This window comes from Gymnodraco acuticeps, unplaced genomic scaffold, assembly GCF_902827175.1.
Source record: "Gymnodraco acuticeps unplaced genomic scaffold, fGymAcu1.1, whole genome shotgun sequence".
Classification (NCBI taxonomy): domain Eukaryota; kingdom Metazoa; phylum Chordata; class Actinopteri; order Perciformes; family Bathydraconidae; genus Gymnodraco; species Gymnodraco acuticeps.
This window is the reverse complement of record NW_022991632.1, coordinates 626776-653604: the sequence shown is the minus strand read 5'-3', so window position 1 is coordinate 653604 and position 26829 is coordinate 626776. Positions and strand designations below refer to the sequence as shown.

The 26829-nt window shown below is 39.5% G+C and overlaps 5 protein-coding genes across 14 annotated transcripts in view; 2 read left to right on the top strand and 3 right to left on the bottom strand.

The window, feature by feature from the left end:
• Positions 1 to 730, bottom strand: part of itga7 (integrin, alpha 7) — a 36418-nt gene extending 35688 nt beyond the window's left edge. For all 3 annotated transcript variants that reach the window (XM_034198350.1, XM_034198348.1, XM_034198349.1), the window contains exon 1: positions 247 to 730. In XM_034198350.1, the coding sequence (XP_034054241.1) occupies positions 247 to 464 (218 nt within the window). In that variant the 5' untranslated portion in view covers positions 465 to 730. The remainder of the gene's footprint in view (positions 1 to 246) is intronic.
• Positions 731 to 4341: 3611 nt separating this feature from the next.
• Positions 4342 to 7382, bottom strand: LOC117534223 (protein shisa-5-like). Of its 2 annotated transcripts, none has more exons than XM_034198399.1 (5): positions 7254 to 7382; positions 6813 to 6969; positions 6493 to 6650; positions 5893 to 6048; positions 4342 to 5440 (listed from the first exon to the last, which is right to left on the bottom strand). In XM_034198399.1, the coding sequence occupies exons 1-5, from the start codon at positions 7318 to 7320 to the stop codon at positions 5301 to 5303; spliced, it is 678 nt and encodes a 225-aa protein (XP_034054290.1). In that variant the 5' UTR covers positions 7321 to 7382; the 3' UTR covers positions 4342 to 5300. The 2 variants fall into 2 exon arrangements, with proteins under 2 accessions (XP_034054290.1, XP_034054291.1); XM_034198400.1 differs by having other exon boundaries at positions 4342 to 4589.
• A 1770-nt stretch (positions 7383 to 9152) lies between these two features.
• On the top strand, positions 9153 to 17566 carry LOC117534190 (bile acid-CoA:amino acid N-acyltransferase-like). Of its 6 annotated transcripts, none has more exons than XM_034198335.1 (13): positions 9153 to 9348; positions 13077 to 13192; positions 13412 to 13461; positions 13989 to 14198; positions 14611 to 14710; positions 14874 to 15064; positions 15411 to 15586; positions 15692 to 15808; positions 15964 to 16049; positions 16665 to 16758; positions 16867 to 16947; positions 17022 to 17157; positions 17317 to 17566. In XM_034198335.1, exons 2-13 carry the CDS (start codon positions 13146 to 13148, stop codon positions 17415 to 17417), a joined length of 1389 nt encoding a protein of 462 aa, XP_034054226.1. In that variant the 5' UTR covers positions 9153 to 9348; positions 13077 to 13145; the 3' UTR covers positions 17418 to 17566. The 6 variants fall into 6 exon arrangements, with proteins under 6 accessions (XP_034054226.1, XP_034054228.1, XP_034054223.1 ...); XM_034198337.1 differs by having other exon boundaries at positions 13072 to 13192; positions 14061 to 14198; XM_034198332.1 differs by having other exon boundaries at positions 13072 to 13192.
• Positions 17567 to 17576: 10 nt separating this feature from the next.
• LOC117534192 (protein S100-B-like) lies at positions 17577 to 21066 on the bottom strand. 2 transcript variants are annotated; one of them, XM_034198340.1, is made up of 3 exons: positions 20800 to 21066; positions 18379 to 19181; positions 17577 to 17770 (listed from the first exon to the last, which is right to left on the bottom strand). In XM_034198340.1, exons 2-3 carry the CDS (start codon positions 18580 to 18582, stop codon positions 17630 to 17632), a joined length of 345 nt encoding a protein of 114 aa, XP_034054231.1. In that variant the 5' UTR covers positions 18583 to 19181; positions 20800 to 21066; the 3' UTR covers positions 17577 to 17629. The 2 variants fall into 2 exon arrangements, with proteins under 2 accessions (XP_034054231.1, XP_034054232.1); XM_034198341.1 differs by lacking the exon at positions 20800 to 21066 and having other exon boundaries at positions 18379 to 18522; positions 18715 to 19239.
• Positions 20791 to 26066, top strand: inpp1 (inositol polyphosphate-1-phosphatase). The gene is made up of 6 exons (XM_034198339.1): positions 20791 to 21076; positions 21845 to 22050; positions 22136 to 22196; positions 23139 to 23339; positions 23425 to 23599; positions 25138 to 26066. Exons 2-6 carry the CDS (start codon positions 21847 to 21849, stop codon positions 25619 to 25621), a joined length of 1125 nt encoding a protein of 374 aa, XP_034054230.1. The 5' UTR covers positions 20791 to 21076; positions 21845 to 21846; the 3' UTR covers positions 25622 to 26066.
• Positions 26067 to 26829: the final 763 nt, after the last annotated feature.

The following is a 26829-nucleotide window of genomic DNA, read 5'->3' as shown; positions in this document are numbered from 1 at the left end:
CTAAAACTCCTGCACCCAGTTCAGATAATTGAGTGTAACAATGATTTAGCAAAACTGAAGACTGGTGCAGCACAGAACTACTGACTGTAACAGACACACATTTCAGATTTCAACCTTCACTAAAAACGAAAATTCATGGTATGGTGAACATTTTGCATACAGAGCAGGTGCAAGCACACCACACATCTCAGCTCTCAGCAAGAGGACACACATGGTACAGGTTCAGTGCCGCATTCATCTACTCACCAGCTTTTAGACTCTGGGGTAAGCTGCTGGTGAAGTGCTAGAGAGAAGCCAAAAAAGGTGCCATGGTCTCCCAACTTATGAAGTGTGTGAGTAGTATCCAGGTTAAATCCCCACACTTGGCTTGAAAGGGTCAAGAGAGCCCAGAGGAGAGTAGTCCAACAAAGAGAGGAGCAAGATGAGAGGGAGATGGTGTTCCCATGTCCCACCGGGGCTGCCATAGCAGGGTGCAGGTCCTCCTAGCAGCAGAGCAAGTTCACTTCAAGAAGAGTAGAGGGGAGACTCCTTGTTTGGCTCCCAGAGTGATAAAAGAGAAAACCCTGTAGTCTCCTCTTCTCTGTGGATGCCTCACTTGTTTCCAATCCTCTTTATTTCCCCGCCTTGCTGCACCGTGCTGCCTCCCAACTCCGTTTGCTGCTGTCAGTCTGAAGAGCAGGCTGTGAAAATGTGTGAGTGTGTTTCTCTCAATTCATGTGCGCCTCCCCCTCCTCTGTGCTCAGAGAGAGACAGAGGACAAGTGCCTTGAATAGCCCCCTCACTCCTCCCCCTCCCCTCTCTCTTTCTGTCCCTCCCTCCCTCCCCTCTCTCAGCTGACATCAACACTCAAGGGACTGCTGCCAAAATACCAGGCAAGGTTGTCAAGATACTTGGAGGCTACTCAATAGAGAGGGACAGGGTGAAAAGACAGTAGACTGTTTTATCTGTTTTAGTTCACATGGTCCACCTCTTTCTGTGGCCACTGTTTGCTGCAGGTGCTTGTAGATCTGTGGATCAAACAAGGCAAAAACACTTTTCACAAGCTTTCAAGTTAAAAAGCCAGACAGAAGAGAAATCTTTAAGGCTTTGTTCTTACTTTGAGCTTGAAAGCCTTGACGTCTGACTCGATCTGCAATGAATAGGAGACAAAAGGGGCCTACATGTGCACAGTGACCCAAGAAACTTTATTACAGACCTTTAGCTCCTCTTTAAAAAGGGAGAGCGGGAGAGATGTGCTTTGACAGAACAATGAGACATAATCAGGAGAATTGCAGGATTTCATCAAAGCAAAATTGATAAATTGTGATTTTTCTATTTACTACTGAAACGAATTGATGCCTGAACACAATTATTTTTGAATACAGGTAGCTCAAACCGGCAGCATAATCCCAGACCTTTTACCCACAGCTGCTGTTTTAACCGGCTGATTTCTGTTTCTCTTGAGACAATCTGGTTGCAGCTGTCAGTGTGTCACCTCAACTGTTCCAGACTATAAACCTCACACACACACACAGCAGTTGCAGTGTGTCACCTTTCTAGTTAGGATGCTATTTTGGATAAAAACATTTGTTTGAATAGATTTTATTCAGCCTATAAGGTTTTAGGTAGATATTAATATTTTAAATATTAAGGTGAGATGAGATTTTTTCCAACTCATCCCACAGGTCTGACTTTCTTGTGCTCAGTAGAACTAGATCATATAGGGGAGGGGATATCACAGTATCAAAGATGTTATATCCATTACAGAGGTTGGAACACAATACTTGAAGTTGCACTTAAACTTCTCACAATGCCAACAAAAAGAAGACGTCCAAGTCTTTTCTGTCAAGTTTCATGTTTGGTGTGCATAAACTCGCAGTGAGGGACTACCACAACTTACATTTTAGAGGGTTTGCTTGATTCTCTAGCTTTACTAAAACACATCTTAAGACTGTCAAGATTAGTGTCTCTTGGCACTATCATCCTATCATCAATGTCTACAACACACCAGGTTACTGAAAGGAGGAGGCTGAATTCCTCTCATGTGATCTGGCTGGCATCATGAACCACTTTTTGGTGTCAAACACTCTCTGCCCCCTGCTGCCCTTATGTGGTATTAAAACGTGCTGATACAACCGCTTTCATACACTTGGTGAGGGTTTTTTATGACTTCATCCTCCACATTTATATCAATGAGTATTTGCTAAACTCAGGCTGTATTATGTTAGCTAACAACCTTACACACTGGCAACTACAACAAGTTCAGAATAAGAACTAGTTTTAGCTTTGTGTCTATTTAAAAGCCTATATATTGTTGGCTCTGAAGGTGAAATCCAGTAGCAATCTCTCTGGTGACACAGACAATATTTTGATAACAAGACAAAGAGTTACAGCCATGCTAGCAGCTTTGTAGGCTGCACTTTGAGCTAAATGCTAATGTAAGGATGCTAGCATGCACACAATGACAATCCTTACATTTAACTTGTATGATGTTAACCATGTCCAGTGTCAACCATTTAAGCGTAGCATGTTGCTTTCATGTGCTAATCGGCATTTAAAATAAAGGAGAGTCGAGCAATGCTACTTTTGTAGTTGTTGGCCATAAACAAAACTATTGGACATACTGTAGTATAATTTTTACTTTAAGATGTTAAATAAGAAGTCAGGAGATCACCATAAGTTTAACGGGGGGGGGGGGACGACAAGATTTTCTGTACCAAATGTCATGGAGGTCCATCAAATAATTGCCAGGACATTTAAACAAAATTGACTATATGGTGGCACTAATTGAAAAGTGACCAATCAGTAGGATTCATCTTCAGGACAGTAAATGTCTGCACACAATTTCATGCCATCCATCCAATAGTGGATGACTTTGGATGGATGAGTTTCAGTCTGGTCCACAGTATTATTACACAAACTGACTGACATTGCCATGACTCTCAAGCGACAACGCTGATAGTTCAGTCTTTTGTACCCTAACTGGACATTTGTTAACTTATCTTTAGTGATGGAAAAGATGGATGAATAGCAACATATAAATAATGTTGGAAACATGTTATTCATTATCTTTGGTAACAGATAACAGATTTAAAATGATCAAAACATAAACAATGCTGTCAAGTCTGTTTGTGTTTCCAAGCATGTGGGAAAGTTCGGCATGCCTGTATCTCTGCGGAGCATTTTGGCCTGAGCGTCAGCACGTAATGGGAGTTTTACAGCAGTTGTTCCCACACACAGCTCACTGACTTAGTGGCCTCACTGAATATCTCAAATCAAATCGAAAGGTTGATTACTGATATCCAATAACATAGAGTGCCCCCTGGCCGTTGTCCAGCTTGAGATATAAATACTAGAAGGATTCCATAAGCAAAAGAAAAGAAGAAAGAAGTAGGAATGGTGTGGGATGTGGAGAAATGCTGAACACTTCTTAATAGCAGCTCAGGCAGGAAGCCAGACAAGAATTCCTTTAGACAGAACAGAGCATAGTCAGAGAGAAGGACAGAAGAAAGGGAAAGAGAGAAGAAGAAAGAGATGGAGAAGAGGAGGATATTGGCTGTAAAGATTATCTGCCACAACGTTCATGACACTGGCGAAGTGCTCATTAGCAGTCTGAGCCACACTTCAAGGAGAGATCTTATTTTAGACGCAAGCAGGGAGAAGTACATACGGGCAGGGTCATTATTCCTGTTATAGCCCCCCTTCAGTACGATGACTGAGACAGCCGCAGTCAGCACTATTAGTGTATTGATTAATGGAAAGTGTGGGATGCTATAAGAGGGAGTGGTGCTGGTTATTATGGGATTAAATGCAAGCATGCCCACTCTTGCCACTCCACTGCACATGGTCTCAAAGGAAAAGGCTAAACTGAGTGCAGTGGTTTTGTCAGACTGTATAAAATAACATTGAGCTACAACATAATGGATTTTTCTATCTTACACTGACTTATTTGTGAGACAGTCTGAGAAGCAAGCCACTACATTTCTCCATTGATTTGATGCATTACTGCAAAGCTCCAAAAAGTTTTGAGTCTAAATACAATCTAAACTTGTCATACTCACACACTGCAGCCATAAATAATTTTGCACTCGAGACGGCAAAAAGACCAACACAATTTTTTTATAACACAGTGCAAAAAAAACATTTACCATAAAGGAAGTATTGAAAAGCTTTCCTTTAAATCTAATCTTAAAAATGTACTTGGTCTTATATATAAGTATAGTCAATGCACAAAAATGCTATGGTTTGTTACAGTTAATACAATAGAAATCAATCACAAATTCAAAAGTATTGAAGATACATTTAAATCATCAACTGTGTTAAAATCAAAAGCAGCGATTCATTTGGGAGTCTGGAACCATGATATATTTTGTATTTAATGATTTACTAAATATCTGCTTATCCAGTTTCTGTCATTTAATTGACTAAGTGATTAATTATTTCAGTCGATCTTGTACATAATTTCAAATGTGTTCATAAAAACAATTCATACAAAATATTCAACTGGTGTGACCCAACACAATCTGACTTCAGTGCTGTGGTACATTCTACAATCATCCCTAAAAAGAAACAGGACGACATAACATCTGTTGTGGTTGAAAATCCAGCCCCTATGGTACGCATAATCATAATGAGACAAAAAAAAGTCATAGGTTAATTGTCTTGCATGTGAAACAATATGCTTGATAACAAGACCTGGTATATCCAACATGCAGCATACCGTATTACACGGTTTCTGTTTTCTTTACAAAATAAAACTGGTTAGAGGCGACCTCTAGTGGCAGGTAGAGGACATACAAAAATAAGCATTTTTAATGTAGTTTCATGATAACTTCAGCAATTCCTATGACACTACAGTTCTTATACAAGGACAATCTTAAAACTCCTAAGTTGATTATCAACAAACTAATTTAAGTAATATATTTTAGGAAAATATGATTAAATCTGAATTGTTAATACATACATAATCCACAGAATAAATAAAGCCTTAACAGTACCCATGCTTAAGGTTTTTGTAGGTTTTTTCTTTATTTCTCTGTCTCCTAACTTGAAATGTGTGTGTTTTGGTAAACAGCACACATTTAAATGTCCATTACACAATCTATATTTCAAACAAATTTACCCATAAAAAGCAGCAGCAGCAAGATATGGCAAATGTTTGACAAAATGATATTGTAAATTGTGTATTTCCCAAGATATAGTTCAATTTGGAATCATGTAAAGGGGATTTCCACTGATCCACACATTTCACTTTCCTGTGAAAACAGTGGCGAAACGTTGTTCTTAGACATGAAGCGGTTTGGTCAAATAATCTCTCCAGTTTATGGGTCTGGGCCATAAGAGGGGTTGTAGGGCAACGGTGCAAATTCATCTGAATGTGGAGGCGGGGCATAGGGCTGGCCGGGGTAGGAAGTCATAGGCAGCCCGGGAGTGTATGCAGATGAAGGGCAAGCTGGATCAGCTAAAATGAAAAGAAATATATATAATAACTTTAATTTGGTTTGTTGTTACTAAAACTGTGTGTTGCTTGCATGTAGCAATTATACAAAAGATAATACAGATCTTGTTTTCTATTTTTGTGATGGAACGAATAAAAAAAATATTAAATAGTTCCCATTTTTAATCCTTGCGTACAAAATAAAATGGAAAGCAGTTTCAATGAGGAATGTGTAGTATGATTATTATTATTTCAACTTTCAAAGCCTTGATATTTTCCCCTCAAATCAACACACTTTCTAAAGGAAATCAGATTTAGATATGGTAAAGGAGAGTAAACTGAAACTAAACACCCAGGTGGATTAGATTGCTGGGTGAAATCAACCAAGCCTGCTACACCCGTTTATTCCTCTCAGCCTGATTCCTTTTGCATGCACAAGCCAATGCTAAGATAATAAATGTCATGAAATAACTTACTGGCTTCCAAGTATGAAGGCGGTGCTGAAGGGAGGGGCACGCCTCCATATCCAGGCTGAGCAGATACAAAAAGGTAGCCGGGGTAGGACGGATGATATCCAGGAGGGGGGTGTGGCTGCTGCGGCACGTTGACAACAGTGGGGGTGTTTCTTGCAGCTGTAGGTAAAGTCATAGGTTGAGTTTGCTTTAAAAAAAACAAGGTACCAATACTCAGCTGAGTCAAATTGTGTCACTATATAGTGAGAGAAAATATAGTTTTTTTGTTCAATAGAAAGATTTCAAACTTAAAGGGGCTTGTAGACAGATAGTGTTACCTTTGGAAAGAGCCAGGCTAACAGTTTTTATTTACCTCACCTGTTCCAAGTTAAGTTAACATGCTGCTGGCTAACTTCATATTTAGCTTAGCTTACACAGGAGATCGTTATCAAACTTATCTCTTATCTATCAATATAACTCTTGGCAAGAGAGTGAATAACCGCATTTCCCATGAAGCCAAATTCCTTCAAATGTTACAGCCTGCAGATCCAGTAGCCTACATAACATTATTTTTAAATAAAGTTGTCCTCCACAAATGTTACTGAAACAAAAAATGTGACCTACTTCGGGGCCTTTGGTTGCGTCCTTTTCTGCATTTCTTGTAGAAGAAGCAGCAAGGAACCACACAGCAGACGATGACAACCACCACACAGATGATAATAGGAATAACAGACGCTAAGATGATTCCAATAATTGGAATAGGGTTGGAACGTTTTGCAAGGCTAGAACAATTGGGCAAAATAAAACACTTCATTATCAATCAACCTCTTTATGTCACATTATACAAAACACAATCCCAGAAAAATCTAGTTTTGAAATAAAAAGTTGTTTTCCTTATCCTGAAACTAAATTCATTTAAACGCAGGTTCAAAACAAAAACTCACCTTCCTTCACAGAGTTTTTGTTTTGATCGTCTGAAACGGTTTGTCTTGTCACTGCAGCAGTATTGTTTTTGACAGTTTCCACAGCAGTACTGGATGCCACACTGCTGAGTATTATGTTGGTTACCATCGGAGTCCACATAGCTGCTACAATCATCCGCTGTAACATAAAACACATGGTCTTGGTAAAGAATTGTGATGGTGATGGATTTAGGAGTAAAACTGTACTGATGATAAATAACAAAAAAAGTTATACAGGCATGTGCATACGAGCTAATGCTAACTGTCATTGAGAAGTCAAATCAAAGTTGTAGTATTGAAACTGGGTCACCTGATAGGTAACTAATTCAACATGACTCTGTGTTATATTAGTTAAAAATGTTTGACTGACTGAGGAAGTTCTTAGGACTCTATGTTTGTATAAAAAAACAAAATAAAACTCACCCCATACAGCCGGGATCAGGATCACACAGAAAGCACACACAAGACTGAACAACACACCTGAAACCATAACTGCTGTGATATGGTGTAACAAGGAGTGAATCTGCCTCTGCAGTGAGAAACCTGTCAACCTGTCTGTCTGTCCCACCCTAAACAAGTTGTCCAACAGCATTCCTTACTTCACAAGAAACAGTCGCCACTGGATGTATGCAAGATACAATTTTAAATGATTTGTCGGCAATCTGGCTATGCTTCACTTCCATTAAGCTGCACAACTTTAATTAACATTTAATTTGGTTGCAAGTTTAAGAAGATGTCTCTGTATAAGGAAACCCTGGAAATTGAAACCAACTTGAATTGAAACCTAAGCCCCAGGTAGATCTACTGGTATTGTTTTCTGCATCCACCCACTCTTTATTTGATTGTCCTTTGGCACTTTCCTTATTTCCCAACTTCTCCCTCCACACCCTGAATGATTGAAGATCTAAATCAAAAGTGAACTCCAAAAGGTGTCAGATCTTTGATTGTTGACATTCAAACTCAAAACTTAGGCTAGTGACCATAGTATGCATGATATAGTATGAAAAAACATATTAGACTGTATTAGAAGTTTTAAGTATATTTTCTCTACTGTCATAACAACTGATCTAGAGATATGCCTTCCTTATTTACCTATTAACATATTACAATGACATAAATAAAAAAAGGTGTACCCTAATATGATTCGTACCAACATTAATTTATAACAGGTGGGGTGGCTGAAAGACTTGACCCCTATTGAGCCATGGCATCAATAGCGGCAAGCATGGCTAATACGTTTGAGAACAATCATCATCATCATCATCATCATCATCATCATCATCATCATCATCATCATCATCATCATCATCATCATCATCATCATCATCATCATCATCATCATCATCATCATCATCATCATCATCACCTACATTATCTTGCATAGATTTAAGGGTGTAAAACCAGACCCTGTAGAGCAAATGTCAAGAAAAACAAACCAGAGAACAATGTGACAGTAAGTTATGCACACAAAAAAGCTAATGTATTGAATTAACATAGGCTATTTGAATGGGATCAGACTGTACGAATTAATCATGGCGTCCAGGTTACAACATGTTGCGTTTTTGTTTGTAGTGTTTAAATAAATTGCCTTACCTGGGAGGAAAAAAATCAGACTGTGCAACGGGGGTCCAAAGTGTTACTGCAGCTTGGCATCGATTGGAGACTTACTTTTTCATAATTTGGGAAAATAGACAATGCTAAACAGAGCTCAGTAAAAATGATCGCTGGCAGCATGTTCTGTTATAGGGGGGGGCAGGGGGGGCCAGTGCCCCCTAACACTTACCTCTGACCCCCCTGTGGCCCCCCTAACAATGAAAACTTTTTTTTTTTTTTTTTTTAAATGTATATGTTCTGGTACTCGGTTTGCCAAAAACCGCAGGATTTTGTTGCTGTAATGTGAGATTGTGCAGACACCCTTATGTAAAGTAGAGATGTAACTGTTCATTGCCTTTATTTTTATATAAATATGGTGTTAGTGCAAACATTGCACTATAACTTAAGCTGAAGCTAACAGTAATAACTATAAGATCTATCTGAAATAAATAAGTGTACTGAAACAAATACCAATAACTGTATTGCATTGTTTTCTTATGCGCAATTACTTCATACTGTCTAGTTCTCTTTTTCGTCCTGCATTTATTGTGCCCCCCTCAGAAAATAACTGGCCCCCCAGTGGCCCCCCAGTCAAATTGGTCTAAAACCGCCACTGACCAGGCAGCAGAAAATGAGATGCACTTTCAAATTGACCCATGCAGATTAAGGCTATCCCTTTAAGAGAGAGAGAGGGGGAACCATAGAGGGGGGACACGTGTGTGGCGCGTGCATGTGTATATCGAGCGAGTGTTGCATGTTCCTCCTGGGGGTGAACGGGAGTAGCAGAAGTGAAACGTCTTTCTATGAAATTAGCTTTGTAACCAAGTCACAAATAAACACACCGGCCTGTCTGCCTTATTTAAAAGTGGGTTTCTGAACCCGATGCCTGTCGCTCCGGCCTTGGAAGACTGCAGAGAGTCATCAGGTAGATCAGCTCCTTTCCTACTACTTATTTTTCCTCCTCACGCTTCTTTTGGCTCGGCCATTGAAGGAATTCAGGAGGTCAACCACTCCCATGTTAACCTTCTTTCTGTATCAATTTTCGCTTGCCACCAGGTTAAGTTCTCTTTAGCAGGCACTTTCTCTGCCGTGTAGAGGGGCTCCCTGTGGCAGCAAAACGTATACAAAACATAGCCTACTCTTTTCCAGCCTTGATATTTATACCTCAGACTGATATAATTGCATGTTAGCCAAGCTAAATCATTTATTATGAATCAATGCAAGCAGATCATGTAGCCCAGGGGTGCCCAACCTTTTTTGAACCGAGAGCTACTTTTAAAGTTGCCAGTCTGCCGAGATCTACCAGTCCAAATAGAGAGGCGTAGCCATTTCTGACAGCCTACTACCAGGTATAAATACACACTTCTACTTGTATAAAACTGACCTTTGTACAATTAATACTTCATAAAATCCTGCAGATCCTTTATCTTACCTCTTTCTAATCTACACACATACAAGTATTCAACTGAAGTTACACAACAGTGTTGTTGATACAGAGTTGGAGTTTATTCACACGTCACATACTACAGTTGGTAATGTTTTCAAGAAACATTGAACAGTGCTGCCACATATGACACAGGAAGAAAAGAAAATACTCTGAACCCTTTCTTTGCCATTATATAAAAATAGTGTTGCTACAAAAATATAAATTAGGCTTACTAATAAGACAACTCAGATCTGAAGCTACACAGGAATCTGCTGCCAAAGTGCAATAAAAAAAGATTATCTAAAAAATGTATAGAATCAAACCCTTTTTTTGTTGCATTTTAGTAGAGTATAAAAATAAATGCCTTTAAAATAGGATGCAAGCAACTCTAGTTTCTTAACCTGAATTGATAATTAAGCAATCATACACGAGAGACCGTTCTTTAACGTCATTATTGGTACGACAGTACTGCGGCAGGACCGAGGCGCTTGCGCCGAGGTCCGTACGCCTGTACTGGAGATTCTATAACACAAACTATCAGTGTAATCAACAATATCGTAAAATAATTTCATAATGTGGGCTAATTTGCTCCCAAACCTTCACTTTCTGCTTGAGTTAATCTCCGTCAGAAAGTAGTTCCTATAAAGTAGTTCCCTTGGTAACGAGAGCCGATCAATCGAACACTCCTGCTTCCCCGCTTACAGTTATTGATATAATTATAGTAAATCATATATTATTAACCAATTTATTGAAAACAATTTATTGACAACAATTCTTGAATTAGGCTATTTATTTACATATTTAACATTTTGGCTTCAGAATGAAGGTGGATGTTCATGCTGCCATTAAACGTGCAATTTTTGAAACAACTCATGAACTCCATGCCAGACTTTTTTGCAGTTGGTGCTGTGGTGTTCACGGAAGAGCTTTCCTCCAGTGGCCGTTTGGCGTGTCCCGGACCGGCAAAAAGCGCGTTGCTCCACATTTTTCTGTTGTCCAGATGATAACTATAAAATCTGACATTTTGTAGCTAACGATTTTCCAACGAGAGATAATGTAACAATGTAACAGCTGTGTGTCGCTATGGAAACCACTACTTCTCCGCTGCTTTCTTGTTCCAGTTTGCAGTTAGCTTTTGAATTGTGGTATTTTTCCAGTTGGTCTACCTGCTCTTCACGTAGCTCTGCATGTTGTAGTTTAGGTGCTTTTTTTTCTAGGCACTCCTCAATCCAGTCCTCCACAGTAAGACCCCCCCGGAGGTTGAAGTTAATCTTAAATGTTTCCATATTATGTTTGGAAGTTTGTTTCGTAACGTAAAAATGAGGGTTTCTGCCCCGTTACTTCTCCGCTGCTTTCTTGTTCCAGTTCAAGGGTATACCGTTTTTCTCAGACGCGGAGGGATACTGACTTGTTGTGAAAAGGCACGTTCTATTTGACCGTTCTTTGATCGTGGAATCAAACACGCGTATTGACCAATCAGAGAGCTTGCTCACACCTATGTGTTATAGAATAGACTATAATCAATTTAAGTTTGCATTCTTATACCATTTTGTACAATAATTATAATGAATAAGTTCAAACTTACAGCTGATTAATAACGGTATCTAACTTTAGTTTTTATTATATCAAAAACCTGTTGAAATGCTACTGTTATTTTTTACTGTCCCCAAAAAGCGCATCGGCAGCCTCCAGGAATGCTTTTCACAACTTCGCCGTCTTTGAAAGACTTCATGTGTTTCGCAAGAACGTGACTGACACGATAAGATGCTCTGGTAGCAGCCTTGCTCTTGTTGTTGGGCCTGGTGAAAATGGACTGCTGTGCATTTAGCTGTCCTTTCAGGCCCCTCCCCTTTTGGGAGCGTAGGGCAGAATTAGGAGGGAATTCCGTCTCGTCGCGTTTGTGCTCCTAAATTACTCTTCTTCGATAAAGCCACGCTCGCATTGCAGATGAGACAGATGGACTTTGAATTGGAATAGATACAAAAATAATGATCCTCCCACTCGGAGTGAAAATTATATATTTTGGGCTTTTTTGCTTCTGCCATAATTGCGGTCTTGTGTGTGTGCGGACTGTCACTCCTGTTGACACGGACAAAGTCAGCGAAATAGTGCCCACTGCCCACCAGCCACGCCCCGACACATGGGGTCACGCCGGCCAATCACAAAGCTTTGATGCGTTCAAGTCCATTATTCTGGCACAGGAAGATTATGTCATAGGACATTAACGATAAAACCGAATATTGTTGTTCTATTTTTAGACACATCTCGCGATCGACTGGGAATCTCCCCGCGATCGACCGGTCGATCGCGATCGACTGGTTGGGCACCCCTGATGTAGCCTATGAGCACTGTAATCATTACATAGTGGTTTAAAAAACCCATTTTCATCAAGATATGTTGTCCCTTACTTAACAATATATTTTACTTTCTAGGAAAAACCATGAATTTTCTTCAAAATATTTCCTTATCTTTAAAATATACCAATAACAAACAATGTAGTCAAACATTCAAACTACACTTTATTGACCTCATTTGTTTATAAAATAAATGCAGAAAAAGTTTTGTTTAACTTGTGAAAATAGTGTGTTTATTTTAATTAACATTTAAATTAATCAACTCTGGTTCAAATTGTAACAAATCATGACATAAGACGGATACATTTTTGAGAGTATAACATATAATGCACTATGAGAGATGTATTCTTTAACATCCAAACAGTATACAAATAGATTAACTGAACTCCACCTCAACCAGTTATATTGTGTAAAAGCTGTCATTGTGGCAATGTTATATTTATAGAGGGAGGGGGAAGAAGAAACAAGCAACAAGCATTTTTACTTTTGATTCTGCAATTGAACGACCACTACCTAATTCTAACAGAATATAAAGATTGTTTTGTATTTCTGCTTTTACTTAAGTAAAGGAGAATTTAGTAAAAAACCGGCAAGCAAACTGGAAAAATCCACACATTTCAGGATGTTTCTTAACGCTCTTCCTAGGGGGGTTGAAGAGGGTGTAAAGTTCAACGTTTGACAATCATCAGTGAAATTAGTCTTGTCATACTCTGCCATACCATTGCAGCACAGTCTAGTCTAACCCGGACTCCTGGGTGAGTTAAAAGGTTTAATAATGAACTCCATTGACTTGGTTGAAGAACCTTATCTACTGACTTCAGGCAGACGGGTTTCATGTATTCTACCTCTTTTTGACCTTCTTCAATAGGATAGAAAGACACATCGTGATGGTCTGAGCTCGATTGACAACAGTATGATAGCTCTTGGAGGGAAGATGATACCATGCTACACTGTACAGAGGAACCTGGCATGTATTCAGCGCACTGTGGGTAAGAATGTTGCTCCTGATTGGCTTTTAATGTTCATTAAACAGATTGTGAGTGAGCAATAAGTTAAAATCATACTGCGGTACTGCATACTGATGCTGCTTTTTCATGAAGGTCTTCTGTAATTGTGATGTATTTAAACACCTGAGATCATGTAATTCTCCCAGGAACAACTTTTATTTAAAATTTAAAATAACACCAACATATTTTTTTTATCTTCAGGATTATAATTATGAATTTCTGCCATCTCCAACATAAAGCTCAAGTACCTGGTGAGATAAATCTGTATAATTTGAAACAAACTAAAACAATGAGCCAAGGATGTAGTTATTATTTTAAACCATAAACCAGGGATTAAGTCATGGTTGTTAATTAATCGTAGGGTTAGTGATCTAATCCTGTCCAAATGTCAAAGTGACCTAGAGACCAATGATGAGCGTGTATGTGGGGAAAAGGCCTATGTGAAAAGCTTTGGATAAAATCATTGGCCAAATACATTAAAATGTTAAAATACACAAACCAAAGACACAACAACTAATACTTTGACTTTAGAGCATTTGAAATACTGGTTTCAAATGCTGCACCAACAATTATTTATTAATTCTGAGATTGTATGTAAAAGGAGTACATGTAAAGTATGTAAAAACGTAACTGACGCTTAAATATAACTTTTTCTTCATTTTAAACGTGTTTGTGCATTACGATCTGAAGTTAAACCATGATTTAATCATAAAAATGTATTCTATAATGTAACTTTTATAAATGCTCTATCACAAGTGTGTTTTTCTTCTACCCGCAGGTGGAGTTCATTGGACGAGCAGCTGTAGACCAGCCCCGCTTCTGACAGCCTCTCCTGTTTGTGCTCTCATAGATGACAAGATCAGCATCAGAGGACACTTCCTGCCCCCACGGTGTCCCGTCACAGTGTGTGCACAAATGCAAAGTGATGATGGTGACCTGTGGGAAGCATTTGCCCATTTTAATACAAATTTAGATGGGACTGTAAACTGTGAGTCAAATGTTCCTTGTAAAGTATGTTCTGTGTTGGGTTTTATGTTTTAACTTTGTATTATTGTTATTGCAACAAGAGTAAGCATTATTCACTTGTTACAATTTCTGAAAGAAGTCAGATTGTTGATGTGAGACAAAAAGTTTTCTTCATAAGAATCATTGGAATATAAAAAAAAAAAGATATATATATATATATATATATACAGTAGATATATTTATATATTTTTATTTTGTATTTGTTCCCCTCTTACCTCATGTGCTGTTGACCAATCTAAATAACTTTGGTGTCGCAGGTGAATGCAAAAATATTTTTATTTGATTTTGATGCACTGTCATTTTGAACATTGAATCTGAATTAACTAACAGGTTGGTGATGTTCTCCCTTTTCTGTCTCTCTGTCTCCTTCATAGTGACCAGGGATCCTTCAGTCGGGGGCTCATATTTGGGCTGTGAGCCAATGGGGTTGCTATGGGGACTGCAGCCGGCTCCGGGGGCCAGAGAAGGCTTGAGGCAGATGATGAAACAAGCTCCCTGAGAGCTTAATATATAACAACTACCTAAGATGTGGCTGTCATTGATTTCACATGTTCAGCGTTTTAGAAAAAAAATGATATCAAATCAATATCTCTACAGTAGATGGGTGATCTGACTGAAAATGTGGTCTTTCTTACAGGCTGAGAAAAAAAAAAGTAGAGACTCCATACGTAATGCTCATGTCCTTACTGAAGGGCCATGTTTCACCCAGTGAGAGACCCAGCACCGAGCTCGCTGCTGTAACTGCTGAGCGCTGGTACATGGCACCAGGCGTACGGAGAATAGAGATTCGCCAGAAAGGAGTTGTCGGGACGTTGTTTTTACCGCCTGGTGAGCACGATTTTTTACTTTCCCTACAAAATGTAAAAGCTGCAATGGTTCATGTCTGGCCACATGGTGTCGCATTTCACCTCTAATATTGGGTCCATGCAAGTGTTTGACACTTATTTTGAATGTATTATTTATTCACATACTGTTGCTAATTTTCTTATCTTGATCTTTTTATTTATTAGCCTATATTTCTGCCCATATTTTACACATCTCACATTTGTAAGCACCTACTGTACTGTCTTAATTGTAACTTTTGTTTTTTCTTGTGAAGCATTTTCTGTAAAAGGTGCTATACTAAATACATTTAATACATATTAATATTATTATTATTACTGATTTCCTGCAGGCCCAGGCCCATTTCCAGCCATGTTGGACCTGTGGGGAATGGGTGGAGGACTGGTAGAGTACCGCTCCGCCCTTTTTGCCTCCAGGGGCTATGCTAGCTTCTCCCTTGCCTACATAGGGCACAAAGATTTGCCTGGCCCACAAAATCGGATCAATGTTGGTGATCCATATTTCAAAGTAAGATTATTCAACTTAACCATAATTTCTTTATTTCTGCATCATGTATACATGTCACTTGTCATTCCCTAATAAATATTATTTGTTTTTGTTTTGTTTTGACAGTCAGCGTTTCAACTACTTCAAGATCATCCTCAGGTCTATCCCGACAGAATTGGGATCATAGGACTCTCCTTTGGAGTCTACCTGACTCTCCGGCTTGCCAATCATTCTGACATCAAAGTAAGTGAGAAATAACTTTTTCTGTAGTTTGATCAATACATAGATACATGCTGATGAAATATACTATATGCCAAGCAATACAAAAGTTATTTGTGACTCTAAATATGTTTGCTGAATTCACGTTGACTTTTAACAATTATTGTTCTCCCCTCCAGCCTTCCTGTTTGATTTGTATCAATGGACCAGCAGGAAGCACCATCAAGCTCAGAGACGCAGATGACAGGACTGAACAAATGGAAAAGTAGATGTTAAATAAATATGCAATTTGTAGGAAATTATTTTCAAGACATCACTAACGGTACGTCCACACTGCAGCGTGCGTTGAAGCTTGCCGGTGGGCGTGTCTGGCGCGCGACCAACCACCAATCACATGAATCTCTCGCCCCGGACACACAAGCATGCAGTTTAATTTGCTAGCGCTTGTACTGGCATATTATTTGATTGGCTGACGCTTCCATCGAAGCTTGAAAAGTTGAACTTTTCTCAAATTTTGAAGCGAGCAATGGAGGCGACGCGACGGAACCACAATGCAGTTCGGCAAAGCCTGACGTCACCCCATTCAAAGTGAATTGGAAGCGTCTCCGTTGAAGCAACGCACGCTGCCGTGTGGACGGGCCGTAAGGGATTATTGCAGTAATCCATGTGACGGGTTTAGCATCAGGAGTGAAAGTCTTTAAAGTACTTTGAAGTGCTAGTCTATTAAATACAACAGGGTGTTGTTCATTTTCTGATGTTAACCAATTACATTACATTTGAGAGGCAGAATATGTGTATCACAATCAAATGTTTTTTATTTCTCATAACTGGTTAAAAAAGTATATAAGTTGGACTGGTCTTTGTTAACTTGTCCTTTTAGTGACCAGAAATATTGGACGTATGATGATCAGGGCAATGTGAGTTTCAGAGCCGTCTCCTTGCCTGCCAACCTTTCCCCTGAGAGCAAAGTGAAGGTGAACCGACCACACCACACATGTTTAGGGTGCACACTTAGCTTACATAATCAAATCAATTTGCTTTTTAAAGTTTTAATTTGAGAGTTACATCTTGTTTTTTTGCAGTTAGAGCATCTCACATGTCCATTAATGTACATAGTGGGTGAAGATGACTTGAGTGCTTCAAGTATAGAAAATGCGAACCTGGTAAGTAACTCAATATTACAAATTATAATTTTTGGAAAGCATGTAATGCTTTATGCTTTTTTATTGGTCAACAGATTGAAGAGACCCTGAGTGCTACAGGTAAATCCCAGCTGTTTACCCGGTTGTCGTACCCTGGTGCCGGTCACCTGATTGAACCGCCTTACACGCCAAATTCAAGAGTGTCCCTGTGGAGCGTCAAACCACAAAAACGTAAGCCCTATCACAGAGCTTTATTTTACATTGAGCCATGTCATATTTTATACTTGTTTTCATACCAGGTTAAATATGAGACTGGTTATTGTAATATAGAGTATGTAACTAATGAAAGTATTACTTATCATACTGCTGCTTATTTTGTTGTTCCTGCAGTGGCCACTCTGTGGGGAGGTCACCTTGCACCCCACGCTGCTGCCCAGGAAGATTCCTGGAAGAAGATCCTGGAATTTATGGAAACTAACCTCAGACATTGAATTGTTGTACGATATTATCTCAGTCTGGCTTCAGATGCTCCACATCAATAACGCTGAGGAACCCCTTGAAGTAGCCTCCATGTTTTTTTTGTCATCATGTATACATGTATTTTATAACTTATATAATACTAAACATTCTTCAAAAAAAACGGCAGCTTATTCTGTAAAGATTTTTTTTTTAATGTGCTTACATGCTAAATAATACTTTTTTTTTATTTTGGATTGAAGAGGTCATGACATGCTGAGGTAACCATGGCAATGAGTCCGATGAACTCTTTGAAGTCGATCTCCAGGTCTCTGTTCTGGTCGAGGTCCATAAAGAGCTGATCCAAAACGTCATTCTCGTGAATTTTCTGTTCAGCAGAAACATAAAATGAAAGAGAAACATTTGAAGTAAATCAAAATGATTTACGAGTCTAAAAGTCTTTACATATGTCATTGACAACTTGAGGTTGAAATGCTTATTTTTCACCAGAAAACACATTTGTTGGATAGGATCGAACTTGTTTAACCCATAGGTGGTCATAAAGTAATGTTTGTTAAATGTCTGTACAACTTCCATATTGTAAAATGGTCACCAATGCAACATTCAAAACATGTCTACATGCTTTGTTAGCTTTAAACTTTATAAGTATCTAAGGCTTGACCTAAAATGTTGTTAGTTGATTTATACTTGTAAAAATGATCTGAATCTGCAAAGCATCTAAAGTTAACTATAAAATAAATGCAGTGGAGTAAAACGTGCAATATCTGCCTCCAAATTGTAGGGAAATAGATGCATAAAGTAGCAGAAAATACTCAACTAAAGCACAAAAACCTCAGAAACACTACTAAGCTAAATTCCAACCATGCTCAACATATCCAGTTATTACATTTACAATTATACACATCATAACTGTTGCACATGGGAAGGTATCTTTAGTAAAAAGTTGTTAAGTTTATATATAATTCCATAACTTACCATTATGAAATGACTCATCTCATTGTTGATGAGCTCTTTAAGCTCTGTCTTCTTCAGCTTGCACTTTTTACCCGAGTATTTGTGGAAAACTTTGATGATGTTGATCATGCCACCCTCCAGCTCTGACATATCTTCGTTTGAGGCCTGCAACAAATAATTCAAACAAAATCCCATTACACTACTAGAAGAATGTTTTACCCACATCTTAGGGTGTTGTGATAGACAACAATTTTTCTCAGTTTGTATACATTTAATTACATTGTAACGTGATGCATCCACTTATAATATTATATTGTATTTTAGGAATATAAACTCTAAACATTTAGTCTTTCTTACCGCCATCTGAAGAAACACCTCTGTCTTGTAGGGATCGTAAGTGGGAATGATGACTTGTTCAGTATTGTGTCGACTGCCTCGCCCAGTTTACTCTGACCACTCAACTGTATTGATCCACCACACCAAGCTTCCTTAACTGCCATGCACTACGTAATGCACGACTAATGGTTTTTAGTGGTCAGGGCCTTGTGCAAAAAGCCTTTTCTCTTAGAATCTATAATTTCTGAAGTCATGTTCCAACATTTAGCCTATAATGTGTGTATGTAATCCAGTTTATGAATTGCATAATTGGTGCTTTTTCCTGTTTTCTGTCATGCTATTGTGGTCTGTTTAGGCGACTGTTTGGGAGGGTGTGTTGAGTCCTGCAGATAATGTCCACTTGCAGATTCAGTGTAGGCCTACAGTTTTTTCATAGAATTCCTATGTGTTCATTGCTTGTTTCTGATGCTCTCCAGTCGGCAACACTTCTATGGGCAAAAGTAAGGTTTAATAATAAATAAATGTAAACAATAATAATACATTCATATTTAACTTTTTTTTTGCCAATACATTTACTGCGGTCAAGCCAGCCTCCACTTCGGAAAACACAGTCAAGCCAGCCCGCACGTTATATTGCGGTGCGCGAATATCCTATGCATTACGGTAGGGGTCTGGAAAAACTGCCTTCAAAATAAAAGCGCTTACTCGGTCAATAACAAATATTCCTAAAAAACATACCAAACATATTCATACTGGAGCTTAAATTAAGAAATCTGTACTATAATGTGATCAATAATTATTTAAAACAAACTACGTATAACTACCACATTATAACTGAGTGAATGTCAAACTTAAGCTTCTAAATAAAAGACCTTTGAAGTCTCATATGAGCTATCGTCCCGCTGTTTTCAGATAATAATAATAATAAAACTTAAACTCCTGTATCAAATACTTATTTCACTTCAGGGTGATAGCAAGACACCCCATCTAGTCACTCAGAGAATATCAGGACAATCTGATGTAGAGTTTCTCCCTGAAGTGAAATAAGTCTTTGATACTGGAGAGTTTTTGTTTTATTCTTATTTAAAAACAGAGGGATGATAGCTCATATGAGACTACAAAGGTCTTTTATTTTGAAACTCTTCATCAGATTGTCCTGATATTCTCTGAGTGACTAGATGGGGTGTCCTGCTATCACCCTGGAGTGATATTAGTCTTTGGTACTGGAGAGTTTTTGTTTTATTCTTATCTAAAAACAGATGGACGATAGCCATATGAGATTTCAAAAGTATTTTATTTTGAAACTCCTTAAGTTTTACATTCACTCAGTTATAATGTGGTAGTTATACATAGTTTGTTTTAAATAATTATTGATCACATTATAGTACATATTTCTTAATTTAAGCTCCAGTATATATGAATATGTTTGGTATGTTTTTTTAGGTATATTTGTTATTGACCGAGTAAGCGCTTTTATTTTGAAGGCAGTTTTTCCAGGCCTCTACCGTAATGCATAGGATATTCGCGCACCGCAATAAAACGTGCGGGCTGGCTTGACTGTGTTTTCCGAAGTGGAGGCTGGCGCTTGACCGCAGTATACATTTAACTCAAAATACCTGTGTCTGGAGGTTGAGAGAGTCTGTAACCAAAGCACTACATACGTTTTATACTGCAAAGCATTTTCTCAAGAAATTAAAGGATGATTCAAATATACATTTTTGGCTACTTCTTGAACAACTCAATATGAAACCACGCCCCATCTTTTCTGGTGGTGAACAAGATGTCTTTAAATTTAAAAGTGACATCTTTCGACTTGATTTTATGAACATTTGGGCACTTTACCTATGACAGGAAACTTGAGGAAACACACTGCATAAATTAATCGTTGTTTAAACACAAATTGTAAACGTCCCATAACAACCCTAGTTAGGTAGACAACAATCTACAACCTATATATGTACAGTATTATGTCTACATACATACAACCTAATTTCTATCAAAACAAGCCAATGTGCGCACTGCTCCGAGATCGAAGCTTGAAATTCCCATGTGCATTTGAACGCAGCGTGGCATCACTTCCTGTTGTCTGCTCCTTGTAAAAAGTACCGTATTATCTCTTCGGTTGCGCGCCTGTCTGCTGCACCTTTAGTTTGCCAGCCTAGATGTGAAGGACCGTCCACCCTTCCTTCAAGAGGAAACTCGCTCTGACGTAGAGAAACCGGAGCGGCGCGGTCATTCTGCTATTTTAGTGAAACTGTGCGTTCTCTCACATTCCTGTCATACCGAAATATCCGTGTTTGGTGACTTTAGGACGAACAGAATAAACACAGCCACGGTGAGCGACAGACGAAAGGGTAATAAGCGGTGTGTAACCTGGTTTTAGGTAAGCTTTCAATCATTTCTCAATGTTTTATTTTTCTCTGCCGTTTTCAATGTCTTTGCTTCGTTATATAATCTCATGAAACCCTAGCAAATCCTGTTCGACAGGATGTCAAGAGCAGAAATCAGCAGATTGTCCATGCTTTTTTTGAATATGTTTCATTTGTGTTTATATTGTGTTGACCTTTAATGTACTACAGTACGTAGCTCTACAAATTACCCCCCTTGGTAAATAAGTTTTTTTTTTTATGTAAGTGAAATTGACTTGAATGGTAAAGTTGTGTGACGGTAAAATACAAACGAACTACATTAGAGGCCCTTTTCCATTTCCATAAAACATATAGGCTACTGTAATATTCCACTGACATGACTAAACGCAAACACCACTGTGTAGTGCCAATTGTCATTTTCTACACACCCCAATGTGTTTTATTGTATTTTGTTTACCCTCATAGTATTTTATTATAAGATAATGTACAGTTTTGTTTTCCATACTTTTAAATAATCATTTGGAAATGGAGATACCTGAAGTGTTTAGAGAGGATAGTGATCTGCATAGGTGTTATGCATTTCAGAAGAGATACTGTGGTTCACATGCAAAAGACCTGAGGCCACTTTCTCCTCCCTCATGCACTCATCTTTTTTCAGATATGTCCTGTTTTCATTTTAAGGCTATAATTAGCTTGTTATGTGCAAAGTGTGACCTGCCTCCTCTCTCTTTTTCTCTCTCGCACACGTTGACTAAACCCTCTCTTCTTTTCTTTCTGCTCAGGCATGGCTGATCTGCTGAGGCTGCTGCTCCGGGTGGCAGAGAAAGCGGCTAACGTGGCTCGTGTCTGCAGGCAGGAGGCTCCCCTCTTCCAGCTCCTCGTACAAGAGAAGACCGGAGATGACAAGAACAAGAAGTTCGTCCAGGACTTCAAGACGCTGGCTGACGTGGTGATCCAGGAGATGATCCGGCATGATGTTGGTGTTAAGGTAGGAAATGTCTGGACTAAAGTACGGGCTGTCATAATCCACTGGTGCTGGTCTGTAATCATGTCCTGTCTCTTCTTTTGGTCAGTTCCCTGAGATGGCGGACTTCATCAATGGAGAGGAGTCCAACAAGTTTGAAAATGGGCTAGGTAATGACTTGATATCTTACTTAACACAGTACTTGTTCATGTTCTCTTTTCACTTTTGGATGTTAATGACTTCACGCGCAAAGCGGACTTTAGTTTGTCAAAATCACACTGGAGTTTGGACAGATAGTGATTGTATTAAAAAATAATTACAAGTTAAGAGCTGATTATTTTGGTCGACACTGAGTCCAAAAACTTGACCTGGCGAACGACATGTCCTACAGACACACAATGCCCTGCATGTCAGTTTGATTTTGGTTTTTAAAATGTATTTTAGGATTTGCAACATGAAAGTATCAATAAAGCAGTACCTTCATTATGACCTACTTTGCTAATCCTCTTGTGATATGCCTCATCTTGAATACATTTATATTAGGGCCGTAACAAACAAGTAATTATTTGGTCTGTTAAATGTTAAAAGGATTGAAAAAGATTCACACAATCTCAATTTCCAAAAGCCCAACCTGATAACTTCTCATGGTGTTTTTTGTCAAATTATATATCTCTGTAATATCAAAAAAATATATTTACAGACTTGGAATTAAGGAAATTGTTCTGCCCTTTTAGCCCAAATGATTAATCAAGAAAATTGTCTTCAGATTAATCAAATGATGAACTGAAACAGATAAGCTGATAACAACTAAAACAATCTGGTGAGTGTCGTGGGCTGCAGGAATATAGAAGCTTTTGTCTGTTAATTATATGATGGAAGATTAAAGATCGAATGAAATAATAATCACTCAACCTTCATTTGGGTGACCTAATACTTTAAACATTATAAACACTTGAGTAAATCACCTGCAGTTTAACCTCAAAGTCCAACATCTTTCATCTAAAATAATAAGAACAAAAAGCTAACACATCAACACTGTCCAAATATTTAAGCTCACTGTGTAAATATTTAAATAATCAAAGGAATACTTGGTTTTCTCCCTCTGTTAACAGGAGAGAGTGTGACGGTGACAGTGTGCGCTACAGAGGAGGACACCGCGGTGCTGCTGGCCTCCGTGCTGGACGGCGACCTCACCGCGGCCTCTCTGCTGGCCCGGGCCATCCACCAGGACCCGGCGAGCATCCAGGCCGACACCGACGGTCTGACGGTCCCCCTCAGCCCCTCAGAGCTCGGCATCTGGATCGACCCCATAGGTGAGCTGCTGTGTTCCTGTCTGATGCATTTATCCAGAAAGCACAGCAGAGATAATAACTGATTTATTCTTTTGTTTGCATTAAGATGCCACCAGCCAGTACATAGAGGGCAGAGAGGAGGTGCTGGAGGAGGGCCGCCTGTTTCCCTCAGGTCTGCACTGTGCCTTGGTCCTGATCGGGGTTTATCTCCGCAGCACAGGCGAGCCCGTCATGGGCGTCATCAACCAGCCGTTCAACTACAAAGACCCAGCAGGTGGAGGGTGAGTTTAAAAAACATCTGTAATACTTCTTCTTTTTACATCGTATGGTTTCTACACTGTTCTGGTTCCCTCTCCGCCAAAGCAACGGCCTCAAGGTCTGAAAAGGGAAGCCAATGCTTAAATTACTTAAATCTGCATCCTTTATAGTATCTAGCGTGGGGCAACTTCAATAGCTGCAAAATAAAAGTCAGATTGAATAGAAGTCTATGAGAAAATGACCCTACCTCTCACTTGATTGATTACCCCAGTAAACATTTCATTGAGTAGTTTATGGTCTCGATTGCTAGTTTAAAGTCTTCTTCAATACAGCATGATGTTCATTTTCCAAATAATGGTCCCATTTAAAGTAAAACAGACGATACAGGTGGCTACCATGGCAGTGTCCGGTTTAGTTATTGACCATGTTTTAGACCCCGGCCACACGAGGACAAAAACGGCTAAACGCATAGGATTAACGCAATCGCAAACAAGCTTCCGTCCACACGCAATAGTTATCCGGATAGTGTCTGCCCACACGAGACCGCTCCGTTTAGCTCCAACCGCTGGAGAAGCTGCAGTACATGCAGGAGCCTGTACGTGGCGCTGTAACTTCCTCCACAAAAGCAGCGAAGAAGCATGGTTGTCATGGTTGCCCTTCTGTTTATTCTCCGCGGTGGGGGCCGAGGGAACCGGGCAGAGTTTTTCACCAGTCAACGTGTATTAAAGTTTAAACCTTCCGACAAAATTATAAAAGTGCCGGTCAAAGGTCTTCTTTGTTATTTATTGAGCTTTAAAACAAATGAATAACGACTCTATATAATATAATAATATAAATACACGGAGCCTCTCTTTTTCCTCCCTCTCTTTGGACAGCGCCAGTGTCTGTTTCATGCAGCAGCTGATCCAGTAATGAGTGACCCGGCCGACAGTAAAAATAAACATATTTATAACTAGTTTAGGTAGTTTGAGAGGTGTCTCCGTCCTCTCAGATTAGACTTCACTCGCGTTTATGTCCATATCGAGAGAAAGATAAATAATCTGAATTCAGTGTGCAGTTTACTTTGACGCGGGGGTGAGCAGCAGAGGTGGGGAGAGGCGGGGCTATTGCCTCATCATTATCAGAAAATTATCGTATAGGGCGTACACACGGAGCCGTTGGACCCCCCAGAGCGTTGCGTATGCCATTCTATCCACATTGGGACCCGTTATCGTTTCCTCAGTCGTTTAGTGCCGTATTCGGTCGTCCTCGTGTGGCCGAATGGTCTATATGACACTAAACAGTAACGCAACGGCCGTTTTCGTCCTCGTGTGGCCGGGGCATTAATCTTAAAACTAACTTTTTCACAGTGGGTTTACAGTTTTTAAATGTTGGTCCCCTAAAAACGTTTTGTTAATCTTTCAGTTGTACTTATGTGATTACCTGTCCATATGAAAATGGATGCTCTCACTGCTCGTATGCAGCAGGCTCTAAAAACGTACTGTTCCTGATCTGCACTAGATGTCAGACAGAGAGTAAAGTACAATATTCTCACCCTAACACTCATTATTTGTGTTCACAGCTGGAAGGGGAAGCATTTCTGGGGGGTTTCTTGCGGCAGCATCAATGTCTGCTCAGAGACCCGGCCTAAAGCAGGACCTGCGGGGGGGCTGTCTGCGGTGCTGAGCTCCAGTGAGAAGCCGGTGGTAAAGGAAGCCCTGACCTCACTGTGCGGCCCGGACAAGCTGATGTTCGCCTCTGGAGCCGGATACAAGATCCTGTGTGTCATCCAGGGCCTGGCTGACGTCTACGTCCTGTCGGAGGGGAGCACCTTCAAGTGGGACTCCTGCGCCCCTCACGCTCTGCTCCGGGCCCTCGGAGGGGGGGTGGTGGACCTCCACAAGTGTCTGCAGTCCAGCTCAGGAGCAGAGGCAGAACTGACCTACCACCAGCCCCGCACTGAGTGCAAAGGAGCGGACCGCTGGGCCAACCATGGCGGCCTGGTGGCGTACAGAGACTGTTCCCAGATCAGCCGCATCATCGCCCCTCTGAAAGGCAAGCTGTAGCTGAAGCAGCTGTTGTTGCATATATGATCATATTCTTATTTTCTGTATACGTAGAAAGAGAAGGATAAGGGTGCAGGAGGAAATATTTTAAACACATATTATATTGTCTTGTTTTAAATGAGATATATTTGCAATAGAGCTGCAAGTATTTTCTTACGATTAATCTGCCAGTTATTTTCTAGATCAATCATTCGGTCTATAACGTGTCAAAAAAACATCCCAGTTTCTTTAATGTCTTGTTCCGTCAGTCCAAATCCCAAAGATATACAGTTTAATGTAATATAAAACAGTTAGGAAAAGATATCACTATATTCGAGAGGCTAAAATGACTTTTCTGACATTTTTGCATGACAAATTACTATAAAAACTAATTGTTGCAGGTCTAGTTTTCAAGTGTTTCCATAGCAAGATAAACATCTGGTCTGGGCCAAATATTTTTTTCAAATACTGTCTATGCTTTTATTCATAAGGTTGTGGACATTCAATGGGAAAACCCATGCTAATCAATCAAAACCAATATCATTTAAAGATTCCTGTCTGGCTCTTTAGATTTTGTCAAAGAAGCCTTGTGTCTTTTTGATTAACAGAAAAAGATGTTCATCATGACAGATGAGTAGGACTTGTTATGTGGGCCAATGTGACAGGCCGCAGACAGTTCAGACAATCACAAGACTCTTTCAGGCAGTTTCACTTCTACCATTAACCGGCTGTAGCTCTGTGACAATCCAACATGTCAGCTTCCTCATGGCAGCTACAACACTGTAAGCCTATTTGTGCATCCAGTTTAGCTCAGACCTTGTTGAGCATTTATTATAATTATGTAAGCTGTGTAAAAGTATATATACATTTGCTTAAAGACAGGTAATCATGTTAAAGTTAACAGAAGGAACAGTGCTCACTGCTGGACAGCTGAGGAACACTTCACTGCCAGAGGAACGGAAATCAGAAGATGCCTCCGACTCGTCTGAGGGAATTATCTTGGATTCAAAGGAGTTTAAATTTCAGTTATAATAGTCCTATCACGTTTTTTTCCCAGCCCATCTAGTCTTAAGGGTTATAATAAGTCAAGAGAATCAAATTGCCCCGTTCACAGTAATCTGCACCTCTCTGAAAGAACTCCTTTTAAGGAGCAGACGGTAACCTGCCCTCTCTCCATGGCCATAGCACCATGAGTCAATAAGGTCAGAGGATGGAAATTCCATATGAGG

What these genes read in the sequence shown, in the direction of transcription:
- LOC117534190 (XM_034198335.1), top strand. Translation starts at nt 13,146, where the DNA reads ATGCTACACTGTACAGAGGAACCTGGCATGTATTCAGCGCACTGTGG. An exon ending in TTTAGATGGGACTGTAAACT is followed by an intron (nt 14,199 to 14,610) that starts GTGAGTCAAATG and finishes TCTCCTTCATAG; the next exon opens with TGACCAGGGATCCTTCAGTC. An exon ending in GAGCGTCAAACCACAAAAAC is followed by an intron (nt 17,158 to 17,316) that starts GTAAGCCCTATC and finishes TTGTTCCTGCAG; the next exon opens with TGGCCACTCTGTGGGGAGGT.
- LOC117534223 (XM_034198399.1), bottom strand. Translation starts at nt 7,320, where the DNA reads ATGGTTTCAGGTGTGTTGTTCAGTCTTGTGTGTGCTTTCTGTGTGATC. An exon ending in CCTGATCCCGGCTGTATGGG is followed by an intron (nt 6,970 to 7,253) that starts GTGAGTTTTATT and finishes TTTATGTTACAG; the next exon opens with CGGATGATTGTAGCAGCTAT. An exon ending in CAAAAACTCTGTGAAGGAAG is followed by an intron (nt 6,651 to 6,812) that starts GTGAGTTTTTGT and finishes CAATTGTTCTAG; the next exon opens with CCTTGCAAAACGTTCCAACC.
- inpp1 (XM_034198339.1), top strand. Translation starts at nt 21,847, where the DNA reads ATGGCTGATCTGCTGAGGCTGCTGCTCCGGGTGGCAGAGAAAGCGGCT. An exon ending in CATCTGGATCGACCCCATAG is followed by an intron (nt 23,340 to 23,424) that starts GTGAGCTGCTGT and finishes GTTTGCATTAAG; the next exon opens with ATGCCACCAGCCAGTACATA. An exon ending in AAAGACCCAGCAGGTGGAGG is followed by an intron (nt 23,600 to 25,137) that starts GTGAGTTTAAAA and finishes TTGTGTTCACAG; the next exon opens with CTGGAAGGGGAAGCATTTCT.
- LOC117534192 (XM_034198340.1), bottom strand. Translation starts at nt 18,582, where the DNA reads ATGTGGGTAAAACATTCTTCTAGTAGTGTAATGGGATTTTGTTTGAAT. An exon ending in AGATGAGTCATTTCATAATG is followed by an intron (nt 17,771 to 18,378) that starts GTAAGTTATGGA and finishes TCTGCTGAACAG; the next exon opens with AAAATTCACGAGAATGACGT.